This window comes from Podarcis muralis, chromosome Z (genome assembly GCF_964188315.1).
Source record: "Podarcis muralis chromosome Z, rPodMur119.hap1.1, whole genome shotgun sequence".
In the NCBI taxonomy this organism is placed as follows: Eukaryota; Metazoa; Chordata; class Lepidosauria; order Squamata; family Lacertidae; genus Podarcis; species Podarcis muralis.
Genome location: NC_135673.1, coordinates 18139047 through 18151791, shown reverse-complemented (window position 1 = coordinate 18151791; position 12745 = coordinate 18139047). Strand labels below are relative to the sequence as shown.

The 12745-nt window shown below is 46.3% G+C and overlaps 1 protein-coding gene across 2 annotated transcripts in view; it reads right to left on the bottom strand.

Annotated features, from left to right (window-relative positions):
• Nucleotides 1–332: 332 nt before the first annotated feature.
• COL5A1 (collagen type V alpha 1 chain) overlaps nt 333–12745 on the bottom strand; it is a 183415-nt gene continuing 171002 nt past the window's right edge. The window contains exons 64-66 of one of the 2 annotated variants that reach the window (XM_077922414.1): nt 9905–9973; nt 4792–5025; nt 333–4109 (exon numbers count right to left, since the gene is read on the bottom strand). In XM_077922414.1, the coding sequence (XP_077778540.1) occupies nt 3963–4109; nt 4792–5025; nt 9905–9973 (450 nt within the window). In that variant the 3' untranslated portion in view covers nt 333–3962. Of the gene's footprint in view, nt 4110–4791; nt 5026–9904; nt 9974–10033; nt 10103–12745 lie in introns of both variants that reach the window. The other variant, XM_028715816.2, reaches the window with a different exon arrangement.

Sequence of the window (12745 nt, the reverse complement as noted above, 5' to 3'; positions counted from 1 at the left end):
GCAAATCAGGAAGACAGATGGAATCACACTCATGAGAACATAAGAAGAGCCTGCTGGATCAGGCCAATGGCCCATTTAGTCCAGGATCCTGTTCTCACAGTAGCTGACCAGATGCCCCAAGTGGAAACCCTTACTCAGGATTCAAGCACAAGAGCAACTCTCCCCTTCTGGGGTTTACAGCAACTGGAATTCAGAAGCATTGATGCTTCTGACCATGGAGGCAGAGTACAACCATTGTGGCTATCAGCCATCGACAGTCCTCTCCTCCAGGGACCTGTCTAATCCTCTGTTAAAGCCTATCTTGTTCAAGAAGCATTCAACGTCAGGGTGGGTCAGGTGGAAACAGTAAACTTGATTTATTGGAGAAAAAAACCTATTACATTTATTCCTTTATTACACAGGTTTAAATTTTGTTTTTCCCCTTAAAAAAATTACCTTTTGATGGGCACTGTTGGATTGGAATGTTCGAACCTGTACAAAGAGGTCTGGGCATTCACACACATATCCCATAATACTTTAAAAAAAAACGGGGGAGGAGTATGTATTTAAAACTTTGTTTTTTCATAGGTTTATTTTTTTTCTCAATCAACATTTGTTCAAGTCATAATATATATTAAGAGAGGAAAAGGGGAGGGGATAAAATTACACAGAAATATATGTCTGCAAATACAAGGAATAATTTTTATTGCAATATACCGTTAGGTAAGTGGTCTGGGAGGGGAGGAAGGAAAAAGGGTCAAAACTTCAGTACAGTTTTACAACACTTGGTAGGATTATTTTTTTTGACAGAAACACCCAACAGAAAGAAAGGGGGCGGGAATTAAAGATTCATTGAAGAGAAATTAGCAGAACAGAATCACATGACCTAAGTGTGTGGGTGTGCTTAGTAGGTATCTCCATCCATCCATATTAATAAGCCATTTCTTTTGCAGGTGCAAACACTCAAGCCTTTGGATTTCCTAGCATTTTTCAAGGTGCAAGGAAATAAAAATAAGGTATGGTATTCCTAAATTGTCTTTTTGGCTAAAGATGCTGTTCTAGAACGGTAGGGCTCAAACTTTATAACCTTCAGGGAACCTGATCCATCAGCTGCAAAGGGGCTGAATGTCCACCACGCTGTTCAGAAACTGCCTTTGACAACCTGGTGCCCTCAAGATGTCTGGGAATTGTAGCCCTGAGGGCACCAGGTTGCAGAGGGATGGTCTAATGCATAGGCACCAGTTGAGCCTTTTGGGGCTGACTGAACCAAAAGTGCAATCTGGGGTCAAACACCACCTTAACCAAAGGGGGTGAGAGAAGGGAGGCTTGCTCGTTCATTTCAGGGTGTCGTCATCCTTAAGCTAGTGCATTCCTGCCTCTACCTGTTGCATTTTGGGGGGAAGCTCAAGGAATGCTATGTGATAGCAGTTCTCTATCCACCAGGGAAGCTGCCTCGCTCTCCCAGATCTTCTCAATGAGGGATCCCTGGTGTGTGTTTCCAAGCTTGCTCTGAGAATTCTATGGTACAAATATGAATGGAGTCTGAACTAGAAAGCACCATGGAGCACCTCAGGGCCCTGTCCCCTTGGTTCATTTAAAAAATAGGAAAATACATCATATAAAGGCTCCTGTTCACAGTATACATGATGTATTTTCCTTTGCAAAGACTGACCTCCAATTGACCTCCTTGGACAGGGGTCTTTGGCAAAAGTGCACTGCTTCTTATTTTCCTTCTTTCGGAGTACCACTCACCCAACTCATGGAGAGAAGAAACAAAAAAAGCGAAGGCCCCAACTGAAACAGTTTATTGCTAGCAAGCTTCTGCCCTCCCCTTCCTCAGTGGTCTGTAGTTAAAAGGCACACAGGATCACACCATCTCTTATTGCTGTTGCAATGCAGTTGTTTTGGGTTGGGGGGGCAAGCTTGACTTCAGGACATCAAACAAATACATAAATTAGCACCACAAATATTCAGCGCACGAGTACAAATCTGGCATAGTTAATCATCCTATAAAAATGCATGAATATTCTATTTGTTACAAAAGGAAAAACAAAACAAAACCCCTCCCCGCAAGCAAGCACAGCTTTAATACTTTTCTACAGAAGTGGGCTGGTCTATGCATTGAAATAATCAGACTAGCATGCAACTCCATTCAAGACTGTGGATGGGGTGGGGGTCGAGGGGGGGGGGTAGAATGGGGTGCTGGAAAGGTGCTCAATCAGAACATCATTAAATGAGCCTTGGAGGGAGGTAAATGGCAGGGGGGTGTCCACCAGTGTCGTCGTCAGAGATAGCACCAACAAAAAAAGAGAAAATGTAAATAATAATAATAAAAAATATAAGCACCTGTGTTTTTATTATTTTTTTTAATTATTTTTAAAGTAAAAATAATAATGGAGATCCCTGCCATGTACAATCCTCCAATGTGGGAGGAGGTGGAATTTTGGGGAGGGGGGAAGAGGCTTTTAGTTTGGGGGGGGAATATATATTTTTTTAAAAAATGAAACCTGTACCTTGAAATCAAATGGAGTGACAGCTGACCCCAAGTCTGTACTACTTGTCAGAGCTGACAAAGGCACTTTCTTTTTCTTTTTTCAGCAGAGTCATGGATTTCCAGTATAACAATATGCTTTGTTAATTAAAAACACACACACAATCCTGACATTCCTCAGGGTCTCTTTTCCTTTGGAGAGCTGCGGCATGGTTTATCTGATCACCTCCCCACCACATCAAAAGTAAAACCACTCAGGCACATGAGGAATACTGTGCATATTGATTGTGTAATCATCAATAGAGAAAGCACCAGCTTAGTCAGAAGTAAGGGTAAAATCCTGGAAGACACGCTTACTCAGGAGTAAGGAGGAGAAACTCAAGTGCAGCCTTACATCTGTGTTTATGCATAAGGCTCAAAGTGCCTGAATGTTTTTACCAGGTGCACCCACCCCACGGGTGCAGGGAGGGAACCGCAACAGCAATTCATTGCCTGGGTTGCAGGAGGCTGGACTAGTTCACCCTTGGGGTGCCTTCCAACTCTACATGATTTTATGCCTCCTGGACTGGTGTTTTTCATCAGATGGGCTGGTTTGCTGGTAAGAAATGTGGGCTCGTTAAATTATCAATCAGGGACATGGGGCAAGTCACATGCATGCTTTGAACCAGAGGCATTTTATATTTAATATAATAATATACAAATATTTACTTAACAACATACAAAAATAGAAGCACCTTTATCATATGGGGAAGACAGTCAGAACCTGGGAAAAGTTTTCTTTCCTGTTATTGGTTTCAGTTGTAACTTTTAGGATCAAAGTTTTACAAAAAGCAATTTAAAAAAAAAAAGTTTATTCCATATGAGTTCTGTTTGAAACACCAGCGGTCTGGTAATCTGACCTGGGAGGATTCTGGAGCATCCTAAGTCTACGCTCCTATGCCGAGGACAAGTGAGTTGTTGTGTCACGCCCGGAGAATAGTTTTCTGTGGGATTTTTCCAGAACCTTCCAAGAGATGGGGAACTTTAACGATCCACAGTACCTGGTCTTCCCCCAGCTTTGGCAAGGTTGTCAAAATTACGGAAGAACAAGACCTGGTTTTGTGGTCTCAGTGTGTTGAAACAACAGCTGTATGTTCAAGTGCAGGAAACTCTTTGGTGGCCTCAGAGGAGATGCAGAGCAAGAGGGTTTTTGGAGAGATGGCCTTTGCTGGTAGTGGATGTCCTTAGGTCATGTGATTCTGGAGTCTGCAGTGGGAATGATGATCCTGGGGCTTAAAAATGGTTTGGGAAGGGTGATCCAGCGGCAGAGTTGGAGCGCAGGCAAAACAGAAGCGGGGGGAGGAAAGAAAAACCCAAATAGATAGCAATCCCATCAAACTGTCCAGTTTTAGAACGTGCATGTGACGATGACACAAAAATGGAACCAAAAACCGAAGGCGCGATGAGGTTACGAGGTTGCTCATTTTGGAGAACTAGTTTTCTGAGTGGTCCCTTAGCCCATGAAGCAAGCTGGTCCCACCTCGAACCCAAACTTCTGCGATGCTTCTCCAAAGTCGTTGAACATGATGTCGACAATGGGGACCTGCTCCACTTTGGGGGTGTTGATTTCCAAGACCGTCTTCTGGTAGCCTTTCTTTGCCTGGGGGGAAATGGAGAAAATTGAAAGGCAGGCCCCCTCGCTTATGATTCTGAGCAACTGGCAATCAAAAGCATACTGCTTCCAAGAGTGGAGGTAGACCATAAGAAGAGCCTGGTAGATCAGGTCAAAGTGGGCCCATCCAGTCCAGCATCCTGTCCTCACTGTGGCCAACCAGATGCCCCAGTGGGAAGCCCATAAGCAGAACATGATCTGAACGGCCACTCTTCCCACTTGGGACTCCCAGCAACTGGTATTCAGAGGCATCCTGCCTTTAACAGCAGAGGGGGCATCCAACCCAGAGGGGTGGAACCTCAGGGCTAAAATCCTTACCAGTCTCGCCATCAAATATCCTTCTTAGAAAACATGCCAAAAATCAAGGTCTGTTGCCTTCTGTTTGCAAAGCAGATGTCCACTTCATGTTACATTCTTTCAGGTTACATCCTGTGGTGACCCGAAAGTACTGGAAAGGGTTACTTCTGGGTTTTGCCGCTCGTGCATGCACAGACGTACAAAATGATGTCATGCACATGCGCAGAAGCGGCAAATCACGACCCGCGCGTGCGCAGATGTACCGCTCTGGGTTGCGCTCTTTTCATGTTGCGAACGGGCCTCCAGAACGGATCCTGTTCGCAACCAGAGGTACCATTGTAGTTCTATGATTCTAAGACATGCAGATACTCACTGCACAGCCATCCAGGACAGCCCTGATGAAGGGGTTGTTGTCATAGGACATCTCCTCGTCATTGGAGCCCAGGAAGCGGATGGCCTTGTCATAGTTGCCAGCCGTGGCGTCGTGCCAGGCCACCGACTGGAAGCAATTGTAGGTGAGGTTCTGGTGGGCGGAAGCACTCAGGAGCCTCAGGAAGGTCATCTGCACCACGCCAATGGGGTTGCCATCGGAATCAACATAGGAGAGCTGAGGGGGAAAGAAGAAGAGGAGAGGGAGGAAGCAGGGAAGGCAAGGCTGTGCAACAACTTGGAAGGTGGTGGAACTCTCCTTCCCTTGGATGCTTTGAAGCAGAGGTTGGATAGCCATTTGTCAGAGATGCTGTAGATGAGATGCCTACATTGTAGGGGGTTGGACTAGATGACCCTCGGAGTCCCTTCCAACTCTACCATTCTATGATTCCATGAACTTGGGAGGCATCCTGGGCTAACAACAGATGGCGTATAGAAAGCTGGACCATAAGAAGCTGAATCAGGCCAAAGGCAGCATACTGTTCTTACAGTGGCCAACTAGGTGCCCCAATGGGAAGTCCACAAGCAGGACCTGAACGCAACCGTGGAGTTCTCTCCACTTGTGATTCCAAGCAACTGGAATTCAGAATTATTCATATTGCCTCCAACAGTGGGTGGAGCCCTGCTGGTTCAGGCCAATGGCTCATCTGTCCTTACAGGCCAACGAGATGCCTATGATGTCAAGTAGGACACATGCACAAGAGCACTCTCCACCCACTGTGGCTTCCATTACCCATATTTTTCACTCTATAACACGCACCAGACCATAACACACACGTAGTTTTTAGAGGAGGAAAACAAGAAAAAAAATATTCTAAACGAAATAGTGGATATATGATTTTTGTGGTTCATGCTGTGGCCACAGACATGTGATCTGACATTGAGTTTGGAGTAGCCCAATGCAAAAATCCTGAGGATCCATGTGGATCCATGCTTTGTAACCACGGAGGAGGGAAGGAAGGGGAACCATGGATCCTCTGCTCACGACTGCAGCAGATCCCCCCCCCCCGCCACCCGCAGGCATTCGCTCCATAACACACACAGACATTTCCCCTTACTTTCTAGGAGGAAAAAAGTGAGTGTTAAGGTGCAAAAAATACGGCAATTTCATAGAATCCTGGAATTGTAGAGTTAGAAGGGACACAAAGGGTCCTCAAATCCAACCCCCAGCAATGCAGGAATCGCAGTTCATTTCAATGGATCTGCTCCGGGTAGGCAGGCAGGGAAATGTGTATGCAGCAAAGAACAGGCTACTGGGTGTAACAGATGGTATATTTGGGCATTCTGTTCTGGTTTTGCAACTGCTCTCAGACAGAAGTACCTGCCCTCGCTAGATATTATGGGCTGCATTTTAGGAACGTGTTCTGGAGACAGCCTGTTCCTTTGAAAGAACCTGGAAGGGGGTGGAAGGAAATAGGGATGTACCAAATGAAAACAGGAGAGACTCATAGTGAGAGCAACTTCACAAGGAAGGTGTCACAAAGAAATAAAGAAAGGGTATACCAACCAATGATCTGGATCTGTGTCCACGCTTATCCGGAGAGATCAACATGACTAATCATGGCAAGCTCAGCATGCCAACAGAGAAGGCGCTACCTGCATTTTAGAAGACGAACTAGCCAACCAGCTGTAACCACCTGAGAGCTGCCATATTCCTTTCTTAGTCATTTTGGGGAGGCGGCACTGATTTATAGCCACGGTGGCGATTGGGAAAGAGGAATGCTCACCCAACAGAGGATCCCAAATCAAATTGGAAAAGATAATGGAGCTCACTTGTGCCATTCTCCAAGACTATTACAGGTCACTGCTTTTTAACGAGTATTGTAGGGCATCTCCTGCAACATGTCACTAGCCTTATCCTCCTCCTTGGAATTCTTCTAGTACAGGAGAATTCTCCAAATCACAGGCCACCGTACATTTGAAGCACAGTGATACCATTTTAAACAGTCATGGTCCCCCCTAAAAAATTCTGAGAGCTTGAGTTTATTCAGGGTGCTAAGAGTTCTTAGGAGACCTCTATTCCCTCTCCCAGAACTGCAATCTCCATGGTTTTCTGGGGAGACTGATTGATTATTAAGGCATTCTGAACAAACTACAACTTCTAACCTTCCTTACAAGGTTGTTGTGTGGACTTTCCCCAAAGAATTATGGGAGCTGTAGTTTGTCAAAGGTGCTGAGAGTTGTTATGAGATCTCTGTTCCTCCTTTACAGAACTACAGTTCCTGGGAAGAGGTGAACCACTCTGGAAATTGTAACTCTGTGAAGGGAATGGGGCGGATATTTGACGAAGCAGATTTTGTGAAATAATAATAATTATTATTAAACCAACAGGACAACATGTCCTCAGAGCTGCTTGTTTACTTATAATATTATAATAATAAGAGTTCGTGACTGGAGCCATATGGCTGCAAGATTATAATGAGCTTGAACAGGTGCAAAAGCTCATAAAAATCTAATGGGAGTTATGCATTTGTTCCAGGGCTGGAGCAGGGGGAGGGGGGAACCCCCCAAGGTGAAACTCACAATTTGTAATCCCATTTTTCAGTCTCCTGGATGGAAAAGGTGCTCTGGGCAATTAAAGGAGGGAGGGGGGAAACCCTCCTTCTGAATAGCTTAGGAGTTTTGAGGTGAATAAGGGACATGGGTGGCACTGTGGTCTAAACCACAGAGCCTAGGGCTTGCCGACCAGAAGGTCAGCGGTTTGAATCCCCACGATGGGGTCAGCTCCTGTTGCTCGGTCCCAGCTCCTGCCCACCTAGCAGTTTAATAGCATGTCAAAGTGCAAGCAGATAAATAGGTACAGCTCCGGTAGGAAGGTAAATGGCATTTCCGTGCGCTGCTCTGGTTCACCAGAAGCGGCTTAGTCATGCTGGCCACATGACCTGGAAGCTGTCTGTGGACAAACGCCGGCTCCCTCCGCCAGTAAAGTTAGATGAGCTCTGCAACCCTAGAGTTGTCTGCCACTGGACCTAATGGTCAGGGGTCCCTTTACCTTTTTAAAGGCACTCAGAGAGCCACATCCACACCAGAGATTGAAAGCACAGTGATGCCACATTCAACTGTCATGGCTTCTCCCCCGAAAGAATCCTGAGAACTACAGTATGTTCAGAAATGGGGTTAGCCACATTAAAAGCCCTGCAGTGCATCACCGAGGATTGGAGTCTTCTGAGACCTTTTGGGACTTGCAGGAGAAACTCTCCCACAGACCTCAGCAATCTTCTCTGCACCAGAAGAGTTTGTGGGGGTTGTTCTGCTGTGAGGCTAGTGACATTTCTCCAACAAGTCACCTGCTCCTTCCAAAATATCGGGTTGGGGTGTCTTCTAGATGCTGGTAGCTATTTTGAACAGAAGATGCAATACTAAAGCAGAAGGAGAGCAGCAGGACATCAAAATGTGCAAAGAGGCAGGAAGGAAGATTTTGAGGAGTTGCTAACCATTCAGGTCTCCCTGTCCCCAGCACAAATAGGTTTGCCTATGGCTAGCAGAGAGCAGAGAAACTGGCCAAGGCACAAAGACTACATGTGGTGCAGCACTAATACTGCAAATTAGTACAGTGCTGTGCATTTGCGGACATAACAACTCTCTCCCCTGCATGGGGAGGGAAGGGGCTCTTAACACGTACACAGGAGATGGCAGTTGTGCTCTGTTAAGTGGGAGCTCTCTTGCCAGCCATGTGGGTGCAGATTCAAGAGTGTTGCATGCAAAGTGATGGTGGCTGAAGGACCAGGATGCCTATTTTGTTTGGTTTTGAAGATTTAAGGCAGAAGCATCATGAGCTAATGTGGTGCAGTGGTTAGAGGGTTGGACTAGCACCTGGGAGACCGGGGTTCAAATCCTCACCTGGTCATGAATCTCACTGGGTGATCTCAGGGGCCAGTCCCTGCCTCTCAGTGTAGCCTACCTCACAGGGTTGTTGTGGGGATTAAATGAGGAGTGGGAGATCCATGCAGAAGATCTTTGGTGAAAAAGGTGATATAGAAATGCAAGCAATAAACTTCAAAGAGGTTTTGCAAGAGAGCCATAAACTGGAGGGAAGAATCTAAACCAAAACCAACTGATTCTCATATTCCATAGGGCTGCTCTGAGTAGACCTACTGGCATTACTAACTTGGGTATGTTCAGTTCAGTAGGTGTCCTCTGAATACAACTTAGCTGGAACCAACCCATTTAATTAATTAAACTAACTGGTACCTTGTTAAAGGTATCCATGAATAACATATTAAGGAATCTAATGAATTTGGAGCTTCAGCAGTCAGTAAAATCTTTTTATTGCTCCCACTCCATCAATGGCTCAAGTTCGAATTTGCAGACTTTCAAGTTCAGAACCATGAAAGGCTGAATCCTGAGATTTGTCTAAGTTATGCAGAACTGAGTACAAGTTGGGCACTAGATTCAGCCCAAGCCCAAATCCAAAATCAGTTCATTTGAGATCTGGGCTTTGGCCAGGTCAGGTGGAGACAGTCCTAGGTTGCCCTCAGTTCCATCAGGCAATCTGGAGTACCCCAGGAGTGGGGCGTTGCAGGGTGGGGTGGAAAAGAAACTGTGTCAGCTGCACACACCTATTCCCAGCAGGGGAACACCAACATGAACCCTCTATTCACTCACTGGCTGAAGGCACTGGGCAATCAGACCCCAGTGCTATTGGATCCTCCTGTGCTTTCAGTGATGTCAGGAGGGTGGAAGGAGACACACCTTAATTAGAACTGATTCAGCGACACATCTAGGTCAGCTGTTACCCAGGTTGGGGCCTTGGATTGGGTCTGGGTGCATGTGTGCTGCGCCAGTGCCCTAGCCAGCCACCTGTGGCTAATATTAGCCAGCCAGATGGTGACAGGCAGATCTCGGAGGAGGCATGAAGCAAGGATACACCCCAGCTCCTCCTTAAACTGTTCCTCTGTAGTCATTTAGAGCCCCCAATGCTCGTGCTGGTTAGTCCATCATGCAGTGTGTGAGCGGGCGGGTTTTTCAGGAGATGGCCATAACCAAGAAGCGGGCGTGTCTGGCGTGTCTCCTCCCAGTCAGAGGCGTGGTGGGGTGCCAAAAGCTGAGCAACTTACCAGGGACCCCCGCTTGAAATGACTATACCATGTGGCCGGCTGCTCTTTGGGCCATCGAGCCATTTTGCTCTGCAAAATATGAGATACGTTTAAAGCAAAACTGGAAAGTGAGAAGGGGGAGTGCCTTACCAGTTTACCACGCTTGAATTCACTGAACCAGGAGCCTGGGTTTTCCTTGGGCCATGTGGTAATCCTGGCCTGAAAGTGGTGGAAGAGGCGTGGTGGGGAGGAAGAAAAGGAAAAGGGTTGAGAGAGAAAAAGAAAGAGAAGAGTTATATTCGGAGGGGTACAGACTCACATTGAAATATCTCCAACTTCTCCCCAAAATACACATAGGGACATCCTTGTTGGGTCAGGCCAAAGGGGGTCCATATAGTGCAGCATCCTTTCATGACAATAGCCAACCAAGTGCTCCAATGGGAAGCCCACAAGCAGGACCGAGTACAACAGTAACACTACCCCCACTTGAGATTAACGTCAACTGGTATTCAGAGGCATATCAACTCAGACACTGGAGGAGGAATATAAGATAGGATTTTGGAATCTGTGGCCCTCCAGTTGTTGTTGGACTCCAACTCCCATCAGCCCCAGCCAGCACGGTCAATGGTTGGGGATGATAGGAGCTGTAGTGCAGAAACACCTGGAGGGCCACAGATTCCCCACTCCCTTGACACAGAAAATAAGAAGAGCCTGGCTGTTGGATCAAGCCAAAGGGTGCTCATCTAGTCCAGCCTCCTATTCTCACAATGGCCACCCAGATGTCCCAGTGGGAAGCCTTGGAAGCAGGACCTGAGAAGAGCAACTTTCTCCTGTGGCTTCCAGCAACTAGTATTCAGAAGCATTACTGCCTCCAATAGCAGAGTGAAAACACAAGAAGAGCCCTCCTGGATGAGGCCAAAGGGGGCCCAAGTAGTCCAGCAGCCTGTTCTTACAGTGGCCAACCAGGTGCCCATTAGGAGAAGCCAGCAAGTAGGATGTGACCACAACAGCAATTCTCATCTCCTGCAAATATATTTTAAAAATGTCCGTCCCCCCCCCCCCCCGTTAGGTAGGAGAACGGCATTGCAAAATTCAGGAAACTGTTGATTTCAAAAGGACAGTGGTGTTTTGGTTCTGGAAATGCAATTCTGAAAAGTTCACATTAGAAATATAAGCGGCTCAAATCCCCACCCCCCACCCAGAGGTATTTTTGTTACCATGACAGCTATGTTCCTCCTTTCTGTTTAAAATCAAGGTGACCTGGTGCCAAATCTGAGCTCTTTCTCTCTCTTTATCTTGGAAGAATTCCTGAACTGGAAAGTTAACTGCTTGACTTCAAGATCAAACTTTTCAACCCTTACGAATGCACAGCTGTAAAACAATTATGCCCCCGGTGACAACTCTCATTACTTTGGGGTTAATGGTCTGTATAACCTCTGGAGAGGTGTTGGGCTACAACCATCAGCAAGCCCTGCCAGTAAAGAACAAGCAGAAATATCACTCTCCTGGGTAAATGGTCCATTTATCCAGGAAGGTTGGAGGTGGCTGAATAAGGTTTGGAAGCAAATGGTCAGAATGGCAAAACTGCTACTCTGAGCCCAGAACCAATGAAGAGCACATGTAGGCTCAGCCCAATTGGTTTGTATCACAGGAGCCACCAGTGTTGAATCTGTCGGAGCAATGGTGTCCTTGACATCTTCCTTGGGCACCCATGATGCCACAGAATCCACTTGCTAACTGCATAGGTTGGTGATTACCTTGAACATGAGGCTGCTGGAATGAGGCTAATGGCTCATCTAATCCAGCATCATGTTGTCATAAAAACAAAAGAACCTGCTGGATCAGGCTAGTGGCTCATCTAGTCCAGCATCATCTTCACACAGTGGCCAACCAGATGCCCATTAGGAGAACCCCTCAGTACCCAAGCACAAGAGCCTTCTTCCCTCTTGCGGTTTTCAGCAACTGGTACTCAGAACCATTACTGACTCCAGCTGCGGAGGCAGAACATAGCCATTGTGGTTAGTAGCCATCAATAGCCCTCTCCTCCATGGATTTGTCCTCTTTTAAAACCACCCAACTTAGTGGCCACCACTGCCTCCTGTGGAGCAAGTTCCATAGTTTATGTGCTGCAGGAAGAAGTGAAGAAAAGTGCACAGAGCTGAAGGAGAAAATTGGAAGCAATTCCATCCTTAGGGAAAGACAAGAAATTGGGTGTTGGCTTCTATTGAGTTAGACCATTGGTCCATCTGGCTCAGTATTTCCAATACGCAGTGGCAGAGGCTCTCCAGGATTTTGGGCACAGGACAGTGCCAATCTTACCTGAAGACTGAACCCAGAATCTTCTTGCACACAAATAATATGTTCTACTACTGAGCCCTTCCTTTAAAAATGAAGTAGCAGTCTAGTTATCATACTTTTGAAGAAAGGGTTGAGTTGAAAAAGGGACACGGGAAGCTGCATTATACTGAGCGAAATCCATTGGTCCATCTAGTTTAGTACTGCCTACACTGACTGGCAGCACTGGCTCTCTAGGGTTTCAGGCATGGGACATTCCTACTTGGAGATGCCGTCGGGGATTGAACATGGGGCCTCCTGCATACAAACCAGATGCTTCATCACTAAGTTGTGGTCCTTCCCCTAAAAACAAAGATTCTAGTCCTCGTAGTTCTGAATAAAAGGTTGAGTTAAATAGGAATATAGGAAGCTATCTTAGAATCATGGAAACATAGAATTGTAGCATTGGAAGGTCCCCCTAGGGCCATCTAGTCCAACCCCCTGCAATGCAGGAATAACAGCTAAAGAATCCTTGATAGATGGCCATTCAACCACTGGATGTTAAAAACCTCCAAGAAAGGAGAGGCC